The 20150-nt window shown below is 33.6% G+C and overlaps 1 protein-coding gene across 2 annotated transcripts; it reads left to right on the top strand.

Moving 5' to 3' along the window:
* The first annotated feature begins 225 nt into the window (after positions 1 to 225).
* LOC149080611 (protein Wnt-8b-like) lies at positions 226 to 15102 on the top strand. 2 transcript variants are annotated; one of them, XM_089238672.1, is made up of 6 exons: positions 226 to 916; positions 5768 to 5795; positions 7629 to 7752; positions 8192 to 8332; positions 11649 to 11788; positions 14060 to 15102. In XM_089238672.1, the coding sequence occupies exons 1-6, from the start codon at positions 831 to 833 to the stop codon at positions 14585 to 14587; spliced, it is 1047 nt and encodes a 348-aa protein (XP_089094798.1). In that variant the 5' UTR covers positions 226 to 830; the 3' UTR covers positions 14588 to 15102. The 2 variants fall into 2 exon arrangements, with proteins under 2 accessions (XP_089094798.1, XP_089094797.1); XM_089238671.1 differs by lacking the exon at positions 226 to 916 and adding an exon at positions 2546 to 2661.
* The last annotated feature ends 5048 nt before the right edge of the window (positions 15103 to 20150 follow it).

The following is a 20150-nucleotide window of genomic DNA, read 5'->3' as shown; positions in this document are numbered from 1 at the left end:
GTCACATTAGTCCCTTAAGAGTAGGCGGAAACTCTTTGTAAATCTTCAGGTCCTCAATAGCCGATGTGAGTGGCCAAAAGCTTAGCAGGGAGGTCTGATCACAGGCGTGACGTATCCAGGAGTCTGGCCCTCTTTTTGGGTGGATCCCTATACATCAAGTAAAAAGAGGGGTAGCAAAAAACTACCTTGTAGGCAATCATCCTAAAAGTGCAGGGATTGAATTTCACCAGCACACACTGGCAATATATGAAGAGCAAATGTGATCGTTTAGCTTCATAAACTTATCTGTATTGCTACAAACAACCAATGTTTCTTATTTCGCTCAGACCCTTCAGAATAGGTTATGACTATCATCTCATCTGTTTCACGGATGCTAATTAATCGGTATTCTAAAAAAAAACTTCTCCCTGACTTCAATCTATACAGCGTAATATATATACAAAAGCGTAGTTTATTTTCACTTGTACGAAATCGTCTAAGGTGCGACAAATTTCAAAGAAATCTTAGGTGCATTCACACAACTAGTATCATAGAATGATATTCAATACATATCGCTCACAGTGTTGAGAATATTAATAGATCCGGTGTCTGGTTGAAACGCTTTTCTATTTTTAAGTTTGAGTGCTTGAGTATTATGTGAGATCGTCCAGTAGAAATATATTCAAAGAGCAAACATTAATGAAGTTGTGTGACTCGGTGAATTTTTATCCCAGTGGAAAGGCTACTAAATGTATTAAATTACATTCGAACTCCATTTTAAACATATGAAAAAAAATCTCTAGTCTCGCTTGCAGAGACATAATTGAAATAACAACTTCAAGAGGATTGTGATGAGGATGAAAGAAACAAAGCTGTTCTTTTCTCTATCTATATGTGCTTTAATCATAAGCCATGAAATCGTTATGGTAGGAGCATGGTAAGTTATTATTTTTTCATATAATTGAAATATGTTTAACAATTTTTTATTTCCATTAACTTCTGATAGATTGATTTAATTAAACTAGATATATAATATTTAATTGTGTACAAAATTAGCATAAAATACATATTCATCGTACAGCTTTTACATGTAGTTGAAATAGCTATATATATGTTATAGATATCTCGTATCTCACTGATGATTATACAAAAAATAAATGGGTTAAATATAGCGTCAATATTACGATCAAGCAGCTCAGCGATCAAAATTATTTCAACATTTAATTTCAACATTAGCATCGTTATAAAGTCTCAAACTTGACAAAAAAAGGGATTAAATTACTATTAACGTATTAGGCTAACCAGCTGCTGTTAAAGTTTGTGAACATGAAGTATGCAAAATATATATAAACGCTATTTTAGCGCCACGAGTGATCTTACACATTATTTCATACTATTATTTCTTTTCACTTACTTTTATACACCGTACTTTGTGAAATTGCGTACTAATAGCATTTTTAGGGATGAAGTTATTTCACCTAATTTTTTAGTAGTTCCGAAATTACCGTTAAAATCTCTTCGAATTATTCATTCGTAGATTTCACATATCACGATTTGAATTTTAAACTCTGTAATTACTTATTCTATTCAGTTCAAAAATTATGTAAAAACCAAGTAGAATAAAATACAGATCTATAAACTGCTTACATCATTTGGTGCAATTTGTGTTACTAAATGAGACAAACATTAAGAGATAGAATCAGGTTTTTATCCCCCCCCCCATTGTCCTTCCCCTCAAATTTTCAGTTACATTGAATTATACGAGGCTAGCTAATTGTCACTACCGGCTACCTGACACCACTAATCTTGGAGACTACTCAACGTTTCATAGAAAACTGATAAAGTTGAACCTTTATCACAATCAGTTATTAAAATTATGTTTTTGAGGAGTTTCAAATTTATGTGTCAAGTGATTAAGAACTAAATCTCCGTGCGTTTTGTATGGAATGTACGCCAAATCTATACTTTCTGGGTCTATGATATCGCGATTTCATCGCTCTGTCACTGAGACTGATTAATTTGGATCCATAGTTTATAAATTGTGTTTGTACAAGTCTTCTGACAAATTCTTCTTCTTCCATTGATGAAGGTCATGACATCAGCTATTAATTTCTTGCTGAAACTCTGAACCTTACTAATATCATTAGGAGATCTATATAGGAATGCATTGCATTATCCACGTGTATTGAAATAATTCACATGTTTTTGTATTTACACACATTTTATACATACTTTACATAAAGTGGTATCAACTACATCAATAAGTTTTGAATTAAAATTAAATATTAAAATTTTTATAATGGTGATTACTAGCACATAAAGGTTTCCGACAGTTAAATCGATTTTTTTAAAGATGAACGTTGGAAATAAGGAAAAAAGAAGCGTCATTGATTTCAAGGATTAATCCGCTTCCGGGCGCCCAAATGCACTTGAAAGGTTCTGTGAAGTGACCGACCGGATTTATATTTGTCTTCTTGTAGTCCGAGACTGTCTCAGACACTGAAATGTCCGACACGAAGGTGATACTTCCGTAGGATATTGCTCGGTTCACCTTTGTTGTCTACTGTGCATAAGCTAGGTGAGCAGGTGATCTCACGCGACAAGTGCTTGTGACTGGTGCTGGCGTTCATTCTCTGAGATGGCAGTCTCTGCACCACTAGATTTAGCTTCCCTCGGCAATGCGTGAGTACATATTTCATTTTAATACAATCATTATTTTCCTGTATGGAACCAATTCCAATTTAATTACTATTCAAAAAGAAAAATTATATTTAAAAGAAACAAAGCATTCAAACGGACTATTTTTTAGCTATTATCCATACTGATATTAACCAAAAACAATGATCATCAGCATGCGAATGACCTATAAAATATTCCGTCAACGCACTGAAAAGTTACTCAATCATCTGTCAGCAAATATAAAATAGCTGTTTGACTAAAATGTTTAATGGTTTGAATCGGAAAATTTTAATTAGTTGCATTTATGTTTTGGAGAAGAACGTTTAAGTGTGATACTCTCTTATTTTGTTTTTATATTTTATATTTTAACATATACATTTTTATTGTAACAATCAGCATGGGACTAAAGTCCCTTTGGTTGTTTTGTTATGTGAATGTTGTTTTATTTTTTGTAATGAACTGCCGATTAGTTTTTAACGGGAAAAAAATTATGATTCTAAACTTCAACCAAGAGATTTTTTTTAAATCTAATAGAATGGAAATTAATCGGCATCATTCAAAAAAATTACAATTTTTATTTTCTTATATAAATTTTAAAAAATAAGAGCTGTACGATTGATATAATTTTTGTATATACAGGGGATTCCGCTTATAATGTTCCCTCTTAGAGCCCTGCTTAAAACGCTTATGTTCGTGGCCCAAACTCTTACTGATACCTATCACGATTTTCGGTTTTCCCGCTTACAACCCTTTTCCATGGTGTTTTTTTTTTTCTTTGGAAAACGTTAGAAGTGGGATCCACTGTATTAGGAACATCAAAAAGTTGGTGTCAACACATGTTTATTGTTGGAATGAGACTTGAACTTATAGAAATATATCAATGGCTTTGAATCTCGTCTATTTTTGGACTGACAATTAAATGGATCTGCACTTCGTTATGAATGTTTAGCGAGTTTATTCAATGCAATTTTAAATAGTGACTTTTAACAATATCATACGCAGGATTTTCTCAGAGAGGAGGGATTAAATTTTTCTTTTCATAGGTTTTTTTTTCGTTTTTTAATGCAAAAAAACATAATGTCGGCTTGGGGCACCCCCTCCCCGAGCCGAGCATTTTGTATGCCAATTACTTGATTTATTTTTAAATAGTAGTAATTTTACTTTATTTTTTTTAACTCTTATTGCGTTTAATATAAAGAATAATAAATAATGCGTAGATATTATCCCGCACTTCGTAAATATTTAATATATTATTGTGTGCGAAATATATATAGCTTCCGTGATTATATATAGCATTTTCTTTAACCCTATATATATGGTTAACCCCCATAAATAATATTAAAAAGTTTTTTCTACAAATATGGATGTAAATGGGCGCTGTTGGCATATTTTAACTGAACCAATGCATCAAAACAACAATTTAATTAATTAGAGTGAATTCTTTAATTAGTTTCAATGGAGAATTAGAGATAAAATATATAATATTTCTTTATTTATTCTTGTTCCTTAAGTCTCTGAATACGTAAAATTTCAGTAGCTCTCAAAAAATGATACCGAAAAGGAATCAATTTTGAATTAAAAAAAAAGTATTACATATATATATATATATATATGATAAACTTATATATATAACCGTATTTTGTACTGAAACGGCACTGAAAGATGTACTTTCTAATATAACAAAAAAATTGACAAAAGAAATTAGTATACAAAGTTTTTGACAACGTATTTGCCATGTATATTCAAATATATACGAGGCCACTGAGGATTAAACTTATGTATGAAACCTCTCTAAAACTGATTAAAAATTCTCTATCGTCCTCTGTTGAGAAAGTATCATACGCATTCCTTATGGGAAGTGTTTCATAAGAATTCAAAAAACAAAAGAAAAGAAGAAAAAAAAGAAATACATGCTTAAAGTATATCGACGGCCCAATATTCTGAGGGGCAACTACTCAAAATTCTATGTTTTGCGATACAATGAAATCTCAATATAACGAAACTCTGCGGACCAAGAAAAAATATTGTTGTAGAGGGATTATCGTTATATTCAGAGGCAACTTCATCAAATTTATGTTGTTGTTGTCATATTTTCTGAATTGGCGTTGTTAGTACTACTAGAAAAATACCACTTTTATGCATTTATTCACCGCAAAAAATCGTAATTTATAAGTGAATTGATTAATAAAGTTCAGTTAGATCAGTGGTTCTCAAACTTTTGTCACCCGCGGCTCTCTTGCCTAATTCATGGTTCATTTGTGGCTCCCCAGAATAGTTTGGTAGGTATTTTTCCACAAAAAAGAACCACTTCCAAGCATAAATAGGTACACAAATCAAAATATCCAGCTCGCCGTGACGTCCCTGACAAAGGTGGCGATGCCCAATTTGAGAATCGCCGAGTTAGATACATTGTTTCCTATAAGTTGTTTACTGCGTTATACTTTTGTGTTATACATTATACATATATGTTGCTACATAGAAAGTAGCAATACGAATTACTTCCTTAGCGCTTTCGGTGATCCCATGGCTTGAAAAAAACGATTTAATTTGACGCATTGAGAGAACGAAAGCAAGTAACGAAGTTAAAATCAAATTCAAAAATATTTTGAGCAAATTATTAAAAAATTTTGTTGTAATGATTTTAATAAATCTCAAAAAATATCGTTATAGAGGGATTTATCGCAGTAAAGGATATCGTTGCATATCGAGAGGAGTTTAACATTAGACTACAGGCAATTCCAAACAATATTTGAAAAAATGTCGTTGTAGAGGGATTTATCGTTGTATGGAGTGTCGTTGTTGCGAGGTTTCACTGTATTTGCATTTTAAAGATGCGCTTTCTATGTAACTGTAGGAATCAACTCAGACTTAATTACAGTAGGGAGCTCATACGCAGAGTTGGGAGTTGTTGCAGTTTTGCAATATCTGGAGGCATTTTCCACCCATTCTCATTCTCATGGAGTGTCGGAAATGTAATTTTCTGAGTTGTGGCTTTTTTTCTGAACTGGGTCGTCAATATGTATGATTTAAATTCAAAGTAGTTAATATATAAATGAAAAAATTAAATAACTCGTTTATATGATTGTTTTCATTTTTTATTTTATTTCAGGTCATTTAGCAATTTGCTGATGAGTGGAGTAAGTATTGAAACTGTTTGTATATTATCCATGTAATAATTTTTAAGCTTAAAATATAGTGAAATTATTTTTCATGTACAGTCGAAACCGGATTTAACACCACCATTTATTTCGCGGAATTTTGACGCTATAACGAGTTTGGCGTTATATCGAATCACAGTTTAAAACGTGTAAAGTCTAGAAAAAGGAAGATTTGTTCACTGAAAATTTCTGGTGCTAAGCGGTCGCTATAACGGGGTTCGACAGTATATATTTTTTGAGACTAAAAAATTTATATTTTTCGCAAAAAAAGATTTGCATTAAGCTAATCGAAACTTTATAACGTGGGAATTATTATTACATAGGGTAATCATTGCTACATAAAATTGCATTGACTTATTTAAAATAACTTCCATAAAAGGATAGTAACTTAATATCTTTTAAGTTATCGGTGAATAAGTTTTCGACTAATAGAAAAAAAAATTTCAGAGGTAAAAAAGAGAAATGAACGAAGGAACTGCTATGGGAAGACTTTTACGAGAGAGAGAATATGTCTCCATTTCCTTTCCTGCCGCATCAGTTTCCTGCTCGTTACCCCTCTTGTCAACGGTACTCTGTATATTCAGCACTACTTTTCATTGTAAGGTAAATCCTTGCTGACATAAATCTACCCGTTTTCTTGAAGTGCCAAACAGAATGAACCCACGGTCAGCACAATGCGAACAGCGAGCATTTTGGCAAAATCTTGAATAGAGAACAGGGATACCAAAGCAAGGTAATTGAGAGCTGCAAAAATTCTTATTCCCCTCCTTCTACCTTTTGAGTTTAGCTTTTTTTTTTTGACCACCTCTTACCTTAACGGCTATAGAAATGTTTTTACCAGAACTCCCTGTTTCTCTCTACAGTCAGATGTCTCAATCGTGTATTGGCAGTTGCTTAACTTTGGGTAGATAGAAAAAGAAAGATTGAATCTGTGCTATATATATAGGACACACACGGAGATACTCATAATGAACAACATCGATGATGTAGATTAATTGACTTTCTCAAAAATGAAAATGATATAGAATATAAAAAAAATAAGCTTACATTTATAATAGTTATAAGAAAAAAAATGGATTTACATTCCAATTCATTGCATTGCTCAACATTGATTTTTTTTCTTCTAAAAAATATTTCTGTGATTTTGGCGTGTTTTTGGGGCGTTGATTTCGAATCTCATTAGATTTGTCAGATTGGCTCTAGTTTTAGAGATAAAGGGGAAATCAAATTTAAATGGTAATACCATAAGCAGCATATAAATGACATTGGCACTGTGCGTACAGTACAAATACAGTAAATCATAGTCAAAGTGATTTCACTGATTTTGGGACGCTGATTCCGAATCCTCATTATTTTGGTCGAATTGGCTCTGGTTTTTGAGATAATGCATACTCTCAACAATGTGGCTTGTATGCTGCTTATGTATTACCATTGAAGTTTAATTTTCACTTTATCTCAAAAACTAGAGCCAATCTAACGAAACTCAATGCCAGATTCGGAATCACCAGTCCCAATATACCCTAAAACCATTAAAATTTCCTTAAGAACATGAAATTTTTTTTTTTGTCGAGAAGTGTCATTTATTATTGAAACATTGTGAACATTTAACTTTAATCTCTCAAACTCAGTCTTTTTAACGAAAAAAAATCTCTAAATGATAATATAATCACAAATTTTTTTATTCATATTTATTGACTTGAATATCAGAAGAAAATTGATAAATACAATTGCCGTGTGAGTTTTTGACACTTTATTGTAAGTATGCTTGCTTAGTTGAAATTGTTTCAATGATGATTCATAATTTTCTTTCAGGTCAACCACGTTTTTTCTGACAGTGTAGCCGCAGGAGCACGCAAAGCTGTTGAAGAATGCAAACATGTATTCAAGTGGTCAAGGTGGAATTGCGCTGTGCCAAATTCACCAATGAAACAGCCTGGTATGTGTTCAATTTGATAAGTACAGTGTGTGTGTACAGGGTGCATAGAAAAGTGCTTTTATCCTCGAATAATTCGTGCACCGTTGCGTTGATCCTAGAAGCATACTTTCAATTAGAAAAAGTATCCAAATAACGTCTAGACTTCAGAAATGTCATTCATATTGCAAGGGGTTGTATAGTGTGTGTGTGTGTGTCCTTAGCCCGACAAAATAATTCCATGTTTTCAAGTGATAGATATATAAATTCGGAAACCGCTGAAAATGAAGGAAAGAACCCCATAAACGAAAGACACGCTCATCCTGAGCTTCATGTGCTGTATTTGAATACAGTGAATATTTTTCAAGTGGTTTTGATTGGTATATTATATTCATATTTTTCGTATTGTGCATTTGAAAAATTATATTTTGTATGAATTACAATTTTTCTTTTACTTTTATAGCAACTAAGGAAATGGCTTTTTTGAATGCTATGGTGAGTTCAGCAATTGTTATATACCTGAGTCGAAATTGCAGTCTAGGACACTTTGATGCTTGCGGTTGCGATGAATCAAAAAAGAGAGGAGCTGTCCATAAAAATGGAGGTAAGTTCTATTATAAGGTAAAGTTCGTTTAAAACCGTTCATATCTATGATCATAAATTTACATTAACCCTTTAAGTAGCAGTGACGAGATATCTCGCCGTCTTAAAAGCCTCTTATTTTAGCATTGACAAGCCCAGATATCTTGCTAAGTTGATTTCTTAATGAAATACTTTTATTATGACCCCCTTAGTTTGGACCTGCTGAAAATCGTAAGGAAGCCTAAACCTACTTCATTAAAAAGATATGTCATTTTAGGGGGGGGGGGGTTCAGTGATTTCTGCTGTGCCGCTTAAAAGGTTAATAGACATTCAGTTTGAAATTGCCATAATTCATAAGTGGTATTAAAGTAACAGAAATATTGTCAATGAATATAATGCGAAATGCTATTCACAAATAATCGAAATTCTCTGATAAAGAACTTTATTAGAAGCTCATATCGAGATTTACCCTTAAATGCATATTTTTGCATATGTGCAAAGGGTCCTTTAAACGTTTATTACTGCAGCCAGTTTGAAGATAAAAATTCAGAATTGCCTTTGCACACATAAGGTAAGGTCATATTCTTTCCATTTTATATTTTGAATTTGCTGGTAGATGTTCCAATTAACGAAAACAACTTTGTTGCAGAGCATGTGTGCATGTGTGGCTGTGGTTTCGCTAATTTACTAATATGCTTTGTTTGCATTTAATTTTTTCTCTTTGAGAGAGAGGTTTGCAACCCGAATTCTTTTTCTTATTACAGTTGGAATTACAAAGAACGTAGTTATACATTTAGAAACTAATATTTACTTTTATACATTTGTTTTATATGCGATTTTTAGGCTCTGTACGTCCTCTTTGGACCTGTATAAACAGTACAATTCTAAACAGATTTTTTAAATTATTTTCTGGCTTTCTGTACGCGTCAATAACTATGAAAAAATTTATCAGCTCGAAAAAAAAATCATGCATTCAAGGGTTAAAAGTTAGCAATCATTGATTTGAAATGATTGGAATAATAGAAAATACATTCAGTCAAAATCAATAATTCATAAATATATTTAGAATAAAAAGAAAGATCAGCATAAAAATTTGTTTGAAATACTTGCCACAACAAAGCATGTTTCACAAAATGCGGTTTCTTTAAGTTATGTATGATTTGTAATTTTCCTTTTTGAAAAAGAAAATTTGAAATTTTCCTTTGAAAAAGATGAATTTATTCCTGTATTTTCTAATTTAAGTCTAAAATTAGAGAAATAATCTATTTGTATAATTATCACTGCATGTTTATTTTTATTTGGGTTATTCAGCCATAGTCCAGACCAGTGATTCCCAACGTGGGCGTTAACGCCCCCGGGGGGCGATGGAATGTTCCAGGGGGCGGTAGAAGCTACAGGTATAACATGCGATCCTATGGGTTTGATTGTGTTGGGAGGCGTTGGGAGAAAAAAAAATTTCTCAAGGGGCGATGGGACAAAAAAGGTTGGGAAACTATAGTCCAGACGTTAGAACAATAGTTTTAGTAGTTTTTGTATGCAACTGCGCGTAGTACATCATTAGTGGGTATAACTTTGACGGTTTGAGCATTGCTGTGAACTTTCTTTAATTTTTTTTCCAGTTGGGAACTTTTAACTATTTTCTTAACTTTCACGAAAAGCAAAGTGTAATCTTGCAAAATCCACATTCTTGCATATGAAATAAATTGGATAAGATAAAACGAAAAGTAATTTTCATTAAAATAGTGTTAAAAGTAATTAAAACCCCAAACTTCAGTAAGAAAATCCTCAGAGGATTAAAATTCCTCAATGAAATTCTAAGTAATTTAAAAAAAAGAAGTAAAATATGTGGGATCACGCTCTATTTCTCAATAGACAAGAACTCCATAGGTACAGAGCAGTGTTCTCAGCGTGGGGCCATATGACCCTCTTGGGGTCCTGGGATATTCTAAGGTGGCTATGAATGAAAATTAAGTGAAAAGAAGAGCCAGGGCTATTTCAAGAACATCACGACTTCCTGGAAGAGTGATAAACTGAAGCCTGTAAGTTGTTGGAATACCAGCCCACCAAAATAGAGATAAGTTATTCTAGAAGAACAGCAATACTAGATATTATTATGGGGTCCTCCAATGCATTTGAGGCTTATGGGTAGTGCTGGCTCAAGCATAGCATGTACAAAACAAAATATGGTCAGAAGGGGGTATGAGCGGAAAAGAGGTATGAAAAATACTGATGTAGAGATAAATATAAGCGATATATTTTGGTAAGTCTTTCACAAGATTCTATCATTATGATTGAACAAAATAAAGTGAGTGATCACCACCAATAGTGTACACGGGATTTTCTTCGTGGGGGTTTGACATTTTGTCTTCTTAAGGAGTATAATTAAATTTTATTTCAAAAATACATCGTAAACTTGGCTCAAGGGAGGACTTAACCCCCCCCCCTCCTTCGTGCACACTCCAATGGTCACCACTGACTTGTCTATTTTTTCTTTTGCTCTAACACGAAAAATATTATCTTATATGAGAAGTTAATGATAGCCAACATAAACTTTGTACCGTTGAGGCTCAGTTACACACACAAACACAACAAATATACATAGAGTTTGAATTTTACATTTTTTCTAAGTCTTCATTAACTCGTTGACTACTGACGGTACTTTAAAGTACCACTTCCTTTTCACACACAACCCCCGTAACATTTCTTACATACTTTGTTGGGTGTTTTGAGAGGGTGTTGGGTTATTTGAAGTGTAATAGGCTGTATAACTACTTTATGATTAAAGTGTTCCCTAACAAATGTATAAAACAAATTATGGCTTTCTCTTTGATGATAAATATTTTCATGCAACTGTATCATTCAACATATGGTATTTTTTATTTTTATTGCAAGTGCATAGTGCTGACGGTACTTTAAGGTACCATGTTTATTAATTCGTCGGGTAATAAATAATTTTTTGAAAAAAATATTATTTTTGGGTTTTTGTTTTCAGGCTACAATCAAACTAAACTGACCTACCAAAAAATTTGCATGATAATTATTTCATTTTTTCATTAACGGGGTTGATAAAGGGTTATAAATCTTATAAATGATAATTTATTTCATTTACTTACGAAGGTTCCATAAATTATTTCTTTCAAAAAAACATTGTAATATTTCGAGCATTTAAGTTTAACAACTTTGGAATACCGATTTTTTTTTCTTATTGTTTGAAGCACTAAAGCATTCGCTACAGCTTGAATCATACTTATCTACATTTATGAGTTGAAATATCAATAACATTTAATACCTATGAATTATATAAACTAGTGAATTAAGGACGATATTCCATTTTACAGACCATGGATGGACATGGGGTGGCTGCTCAGACAATGTTAAATTCGGACGCAAGTTAGCTGTTGAATTTCTTGACATGAGAGAATCGGCTAAAGATTCTCGTGCACTAGTGAAATTACACAATAACAGGGTTGGAAGATCAGTAAGTCTATCTTTCTTTTTACAATTTCAAGTTAAAATAAAATAATCTAAACGATATTTTTGACCAAAAAGAGAAGAAAATTCACATAGCAAAGTGAATAATGCATTATTTGTAATTTTGTGAACTCGATGTCTTTTACAGCATTAATTCTATTTCATACTTGATTTTAAAAATTAGTGCAGCCTATTTGCTGAAAAACCCCGATCGAAATCTTAAACATAACGCTGAATTCAGTTTATTAGACTGAATTCGGTGTTAAAAGAGAGAGAGAGAGAGAGAGAGAGAGAGAATGATGTAGGATAACTACTAAAAATTCAATGGTGACAACATTTTGTTTCCATAATTCATGTATCCAAATGTAAATAGTTTGTTATTTTTGCCAAACATGCGTATCTTTTGACTTCTTACATTATTAATCATTTAATTTAATTAATACTTAATTTTCACCGTATAGGCCGCATTTTTGCTTTCTGTCGGGATTTCCATTTCTCGCAGCAACGGGCGTCGGGGTGCATACCAAGATAATAAATTACGATTTCAAAAAAAATTAAACTTGTAGGAAGTGTCCCGTGCTTTGTGCTTCTTTTTCTGACCCGATTTCTTGCACTAGCAAACAACGGAATGTTGCTAGGTGGATTAGAATAATAAATCAAAAAGTGAAAAAAAGGCGTACCACGAGGAATCCGTTCTAGGACCGTTGTTGTTTTCAATTTATACCAATTATTTTTTTACATTGAAGCTAAATGGAAAATTTATATCTTTTGCTGATAATACGGTGCTATACGTTGAGGACACTGAAATCTAAAGTCTCATAAAAAGTAGAGGACGACTTATATAAAATCAATTTATCGCTAATCAAATATAAACTGAAATTAAACATACAAAGTACTAATTGCATGTTTTTAAAAACCACACATCTGCATTAAGATCCCTATCCACTGTCAAATAACTACTCAGTGTAACTTTCAAGAAAGAGAGTGTCTGAATATTATTTTGGTATAATAATACATGGTGATTTGAAATGCACATTACATTGCGAGAAAATAATTTCAAAATAATACTTTAAAGCTTTTATATATAAACATAGATATATTGTCGATAAAAAATTTCTGAAAGATGTATTTTCTGCAGGGATATATTCAGTAGTGAATAATTACGGAATTTTTGCATGGGAAGGAGGGGCATTGTTCCCAATTTATTATCTTGATCTGCGCCCCAACGCCCCTCGCTGCGAGAAATAGAAATCCCGACAAAAGAAAAAAAAAATAGAGCGGGAAATGCTGCTTATACGGCGAAAATTAAATTTTGAAAACTTATTTGATCGCAATTGATTACCTTGGTATGCGCCCCAACATCCCTCGATGACTTCAATAAATACTTTCCTTTATTTGTTGAATGTAAAATAAATATTTCATTATAATACTGGATAACATTATTTCGAAATTTTCCACGCAATGACACAAATATGCAAATTATAATTTTTGTTTTTCCAAAAAAAGTTTTATCTGTTAAGATATTGGTATGAAAGTTACAAAATACTGAAAAAATTATCGACAAATTGATTTCTAAATTTTTCCCATTTGTAACATGTAACTATCTAATAACTTATTTATAACCAGTAGATCCCAACATTTATGTACCTAAGGGGAGTTTGGGGAGTTTGGTCTACTGTTGGCGTGCAAAAATACACAAATTTATTACATTATTAAATAGAATAAATGAAAAATGTGTAAAGTAGTTAAGCCGAAAATCAAGAAGAGAGCAATATCTAGACGCGTTTTGGAACTCTATGAATTTCCTAATCACAATAAAAAGGCAAAACCTCTTATAGTGGAGGTTACTCGCGAAATGAGGAAATAAAACAGTCATTTTTAATTTGTTACTCGATAAGCGAGCAACCTCCGCCACAAGAGGTTTGCATTTTTATTGTATTATTTTGGTTCATCAATTTCTTTGCTCTATCACGGGAGGAATTTCATAAACTTCGGAAGTGCGTTTAGACAATACTTCTCTATTTTGGGCTTGGCTACTTTGCTCCAAAATTTAATGTCAAAAACTGCTACTTCACAACCTGTAAGTTAGTTAATACTATTATTACACAGTAACTTCTTAGTCGTTTTTTGAAACGGAATTAATATTTGACGAGAGCCACAGCACCCATGCGCACTGGAATGGGGATCACTGCCTTAAAGCTTAATTAAGTAATATCCAATTTATATATATAAGAAACTTTTTAATTAAAAAAAACTATTTTCTGATACTTTCCTCTAGGTCGTTCGGAAATCCATGAAGCAAACGTGTAAATGCTACGGCATTTCAGGTAGCTGCGCCAGCCGTATATGCTGGATGAGGCTACCAGAAATAAGGACGGTTGCGAACATTTTGAAAAGTAAATATGACTCCTCGGTTAAAGTGGAATTCAATGGCCATGGAAATTTGCTTCTTGCCGGAAAGCACGCACGCCGTAACGAAGCTAGAAAATTGGTCGTTTCGAAAGAGAAGGTTTTTGCTCCGAGAAATAGACTCATTTATATTGAAAAGTCACCAACGTACTGCAACATAAATTCTAGCGCTGGTTCCTTTGTGAATCAAAAAGGCCGACAGTGTTCGAAACGTGATGGGGAACACGTGCCTGTCGATGAACGGAAAAGTTGTCAAAAGTTATGCAGGGATTGTGGACTCAAAGTGAAGAAAAAAGTTGTCAAAGTCGTTTCATCATGTAATTGCAAGTTTGAATGGTGCTGCCATGTGAAGTGTAGTGAATGCTCTCGTAATATAGTGAAATATGTATGCCATTGAAGTCTATTCAGACTTAGATACATATAGACAAACGTCGAATGAAATTTACGACACTGCGATAACTAAATGCATATTAGGACTAAAATATATACCTCAGAAGACAGCATGAAAAATAAAAATTGAAACATTATATTCATAGCTTTTCCGACCAAAATTTCCTATATATACAGAATATATGTTTTTATATATCAGCAAATATTCGTATTTTCTTTGAAAAAACATTCTTTGAATAAAAAAAGTTATATCGTTTTCGAAAGTATTTTACTTGATGTGACCAAAGGACACTTTAAAATTGAAAGTGTATGATTTAGAAAATATAATTTAGTCATCAATTATACGTACCAATTCATGGTATTATTATCATATATGGATTCTGCAATATACTAATGTTTCAGTATAATGTTTTACCTAATATACGTTCATGTAAAATACATGCAATTAATGTACAGTTATTATGAATATATATTTTTATTCACGAGTGTTGTTCAATTATAATTAAAATTGTTTTTCTCTTTATATTTGGCATCTTTTTCTTTGGTCGGATGTATGTATTTTTATTGGCTCTGATAATTTTACAACTAATTTCTTTTTCACGTATCATGCATATTTATCAAGATTCGAATTTTTTCAAAAATTATTTAATTGGCTAGAAAGTATTCAAAAAGTACTCACCCCCGTATTGTTCCTAAAAATGAAATCCGACTATTATCATATATAATGTAATAGTGTACTTGGAAAAAATGTGTACAGGTTGTCCTAAATTGTTTGCAGATATCTCTGCAACCGTTTGCAGATATCTCTGCAACCGTTTGCTTTAGAAACATACTTTCAATTACAAAAAGTTTTCAAATAACGTACAGTTACTTCAAATCTGAAAATTTGTGTGAAGGGTCGTATATATAAAAAAAATAAAGAAATTAACTTTTATATCCCGTGTGCTCAAAAACCCAATTAGAAAGACCGACCTTCCAGACTATCTCCCACAAGAAAATTAAAAATTAATAAAAATTATCAGTCGTAGGAAACAGGCTGCATTACTTTTCTTTCATGACAATAAAAGTGCAACTTTGAGATCAATTAACATGCATGCATTTATACTTATTAATTAATCTGTTTATCCATTTTCAATTCCATGCAAAATTTAACCTCTTGAATTTACTAATTTAAATTGAATAATATTTTATGTAAATACGCACGTGTGTTGTAAATTCAATTCAGCTGAGTGCTGATGAAATCATGTAAATTTTAATCCATCTGCATGTATACAGGGTGTTTCGAATTGTTTGCACAGCAGATCTCTACAACTGTTGACTTTAGATACTTTCAATTATAAAAAGTTTTCAAATGACGTGAAGTTACTTAAAATCTTAAAATTTGTTTGAGATATATATATATATTAAAATAAATTAACTTTTCTCTATACAGGGTGAATCCGACCTATTACGCCAAACAAAAGGGGGTGGTAGGCGTGACCAAGTGAATCATGAAACACCCCACCAACCCTGTCCTACTCCAAACCATTTTTGAGTTATGGTGGATAATCGATTATGGAAATAAATGCGTCAAGTCTGAAAAAACCCGAATCTGTGAAACGTTTCAGAGAACTACATGAAAACTAAGCACACATTTGGAATAGTAAAAAGGCTATAAGGCGGACCAATTTCATTGCAATATATGGTTTTAATGGCGGGCTACAAGCGCTGAAAGGTTGGTGAAATTCAAAATCGAATTGTCTCGCCAAACTTTTTAATCACCAATTCTGCAAACACCCGTCTAGCGATAGCGACAATGGGCGAAATTTGCCAAAAACTTGTCCATTCCACCAGTTTTCGAAAGAGCTTAGAATAGACCAAGTTTGTTATCTAGTTCAGAAGAAATTTGCGTTCGTCGAAGTAATTTTAGTAGGTTTTGGAGACAATTCGATTTTTCTCTCCACCGATCTCTTAGCGCTTGTTGCTCGCCATTAAATACGGATATCCTGTAGATAGAGGTAGTGTCAACTTATAGGATTTTTGTGCAAAATCAAATTATCGCCAACATCTGTAACCGCCAATTCCGAATTTTCGTCGAACATCTACTTCGACAAACGCTGATTTCAGTGATGTATATATATATATATTGCAAATAAAAGACTGCATTTCTCCTGAACCTTTCTTTATTTTAATATACGTACGACCCCTCAAACAAATTTTCAGATTTTAGATAATTGCGCGTCATTTGAAAGCTTTTGTAATTGAAAGTATGTTTCTAAAGTGAACGGTTACAGAGATATCCACTGTGCAAACAATTTGGGACACCCTGCATGTCATAGGCCAGTGTTCCTCAAAATGTGCGTCGTGGCTCCCAAAGACGTCGCAATGAAATGGAAATATTTATTTGTGTGCCTATTTATACTCTCAAGTGGTTCTTTTATGAATGCACACAATAGTTACTAAACTAGTCCGGGAAGCCGGAGATGAAACCATAAGTAGGCAAGGGAGCCTCGAGTGACAAAAGTGTGGAAACCATTGTCGTAGGTGAACTGAAAAATCTAGCTTATTGCAAAAAGCTTTGTTGTTTTTGAAGGCTGATTACAATAAGCCGGATTTTCCCATTAACCTAGGATATAATTCTAAGACCGCAACAGGCAAACTACAAGATGACTAAAAAATAAAAAAAATAAATAAAATTTTTGAAATTAAAATATAAACAAATATGAATGTCCATGATAAGATTCCTCCTAAGCATGTCGATTTATAATAATTACTGTACGTGTATAGCATGAATGAATGAACGCCAGAACTTTGCCACTGGACTTATCCCGTTGCCGAGATCTCTTCCAGCCTAGCTTCGTGGCAGAGTCTGGAACACTTTATTTAGTGTAAAAAAAAAAACATACAAACTTTTTTACAACATATTTTCCCCGGACAATTGGGTACTGTCGCGATCAACAAATTTTGTGGTGATTACAGACGAGATGGGATTAGGAGTTGGAGAAGTTTCGGGGTTTAGTTATATTAAGATGAATGTACACATATTAGGATGGAGGTATGTTTTAAAAGCAATTGAGCGCCCCCCCCCCTCCATGCCATCTCATCTGTTATCTTACACTTGCCATATTATATACACAGGATACAAAAAGAAAAAGAAATGAGAATCTTATTGTGAAATAATATATATGTATATATATATATCCATCGGAGCGAGTCATCTCGCTTAACACCTTATTGGTGAGCAAATGGGTTTGATAACTTGCGACTGGAAGCTAGCATCAGTTTTATTGGGTTGAGTTCACTCGCTCCGGTGGATTTAATGAAAATATACAAAATAGAAGTATTGTGTGGGGGAATATATACAATTAGGGAGCACCCGTGGCATCTCGCTTAGCACCTTATTCGGTGAGCAACATGAATCCGACAATATGAGTACGCACGTGTGTTGTGGACATGAAACGCATGGACAACTTGAATGGAGGAAAGAGAGAACTACACACATATACACACATTTATATACATATATATAACTGCCAGGTCGAGTCGTCTCGCCCTAAACCTATTTTGGTGAGCAATGTGGGCTTGATTTAAATGGGGGATTGTCTGGAGAGAGCCTTAGCTAAGGATCAGCTTCGGTCTTGGTTGACTCGATCTGGCTGGTTATATTTATATTTAAAAAAAAAAATGAATATATATATATAATATAAACTACATGTGTAATGGTTATTATGAAACCTTATGGCATATGAAAGACACTTGTGGTTATCACATTTACATCATTGTAACGGGAATGTCATAAAAATTCTTGTTCGGGTCCCGTTAGTACATGCTATATCATGTATTAGTAGTGGCAGTCATGTGGATTGTACGTGTATAGCAATAGCTTGTGAGATATTTGTCCGACTGGAATGTAACTTAACGTTCTGCGGTCCCATGTCGAGTCTACCTGGACAGGACCGCATGAGGAAATAACGTTACTTCACTTCATTGTTACAACGACCCCTGACAATAATAGGAAGACCCTCCTGCTAATTTGACTTTTTTGCGAGCTATAGAATTTTTATAAGCTATAGAAATAACGCAAAGGGAGAAATTTCCAGGAGCCTTCCTCATTGAAGAGGAGGCTTAACAAAGTGCGAACTGTTCCAACGAATTGCCGAAAAAAACCTCTCGATTTCCAAGGAAGGGTTAAAGAGAATTACTGTCGACGCTCGATTTTACGAATCTCTAATTTACGAATTACACGTTTTATACGAACGAATCTTCTAGTCCCAAATAATATATTATTCCTTTAAACGTCTGTCCCATTTACGAACTATTTTGCACGTCCGTACGGGTTCGGAAAAACGAGCGTCGATCTTATTTCTATGTTTGAGAAGTAATTGTGAACGCACGTTAAACCATAGGAGGTTACAGAGGGGGGGGCAGTCGTCTTACAGCTCCCATTCCCCCAAAACATTTGGATTATTAGCATAGGCGGAGGGAGGTGGAAAATCCGCCCTCGTTCACAATTTACCCCCCCCCCCGTTTACGAGCCTATATCCGCTCATGTGTTCAACTTATTGACGATACATGGTATTGAAACTATTTCTATATTAATCCACGTGCAGTATCTGCATGGACCCTATACAGGGTGCATAGATAACAGCCCGCACCGCATTTTACTGGCGAACCGTTGATCTTAAAGACATATTCTTCCTTCCAATTAGGAAAAGTATCCAAATAACGTGTGGATTTCAGATACGTCATTCATGTTGCAAGTGGTTGAAGAGTTATTAAAATAAAGAAACCAACTTTTTTCATACGGACACCTGTGTAAAAAATCCTAATTAGAAAGTTGTTGCCCTTGCTCTCCTATGTTAAAAAAAAATATTCCACGTTTTTAAGTGCAATATTTACTGAGATATATACATTCAGAAAACGGAGAAAAGTTGGGAAGAAACAGTATAAATGAGGGTTAAACGCTTTTACTGTTAGTTTTTGCTGTTCCCCCCCCCCCCAACTTTTCTCAATTTTTCGAATTCAAATATCTCAGTGAATATTGTACTTGGAAACGTGGAATTGTTTTTGTTTGGCTCAGAAGACAGAGGGCAACAACTTTCCAATGGGGTTTTTAAGCACAGGGTGCCGATATAAAAAGTTTATTTTGAATTAATTACTATACAACCCCTTGCAAAATGAATAACGTTTCTGACATCCACACGTTATCTGGATACTTGTTATAATTGGAAGGAAGTATGTCTCTAGGATTAACAGTTTGCCAGTAAAATGCGGTGTGGCTGTTGTATACATATATGTGGTGCCCTGTATATATATATGTTACTACCAAAGCCCGAAATTGCCCGATTTGCGACGGGTCAAGCCACTTCGCGAATTGGCCAATTTCGTTAAATATTGACCGGCCAGTTCGCGAAGTGGCCGGTGGTTCCTTGCTTAAGTCCGGTAACAAAAGACATGATTCGGGATCATCGTCAAGTTGGCGTATTTTTTCGTGGCAATTATGCCCACGTTAGTTGCGGCAACTCATCACCCCTCACAGTCACGATGCGATAATAATTTTTTCCTCCAAAACTTGGCAGAAAAATTTATAT

The sequence above is a fragment of the Pholcus phalangioides genome, unplaced genomic scaffold (genome assembly GCF_987345545.1).
Source record: "Pholcus phalangioides strain wild (caught in Gottingen) unplaced genomic scaffold, Ppha-v1.0 ptg000011l_1, whole genome shotgun sequence".
In the NCBI taxonomy this organism is placed as follows: domain Eukaryota; kingdom Metazoa; phylum Arthropoda; class Arachnida; order Araneae; family Pholcidae; genus Pholcus; species Pholcus phalangioides.
The sequence above is the reverse complement of the archived record's forward strand: the minus strand, read 5'-3'. Positions and strand labels throughout refer to the sequence as shown.

What these genes read in the sequence shown, in the direction of transcription:
- LOC149080611 (XM_089238672.1), top strand. Translation starts at nt 831, where the DNA reads ATGAGGATGAAAGAAACAAAGCTGTTCTTTTCTCTATCTATATGTGCT. An exon ending in TTCACCAATGAAACAGCCTG is followed by an intron (nt 7,753 to 8,191) that starts GTATGTGTTCAA and finishes TTACTTTTATAG; the next exon opens with CAACTAAGGAAATGGCTTTT. An exon ending in ATAACAGGGTTGGAAGATCA is followed by an intron (nt 11,789 to 14,059) that starts GTAAGTCTATCT and finishes ACTTTCCTCTAG; the next exon opens with GTCGTTCGGAAATCCATGAA.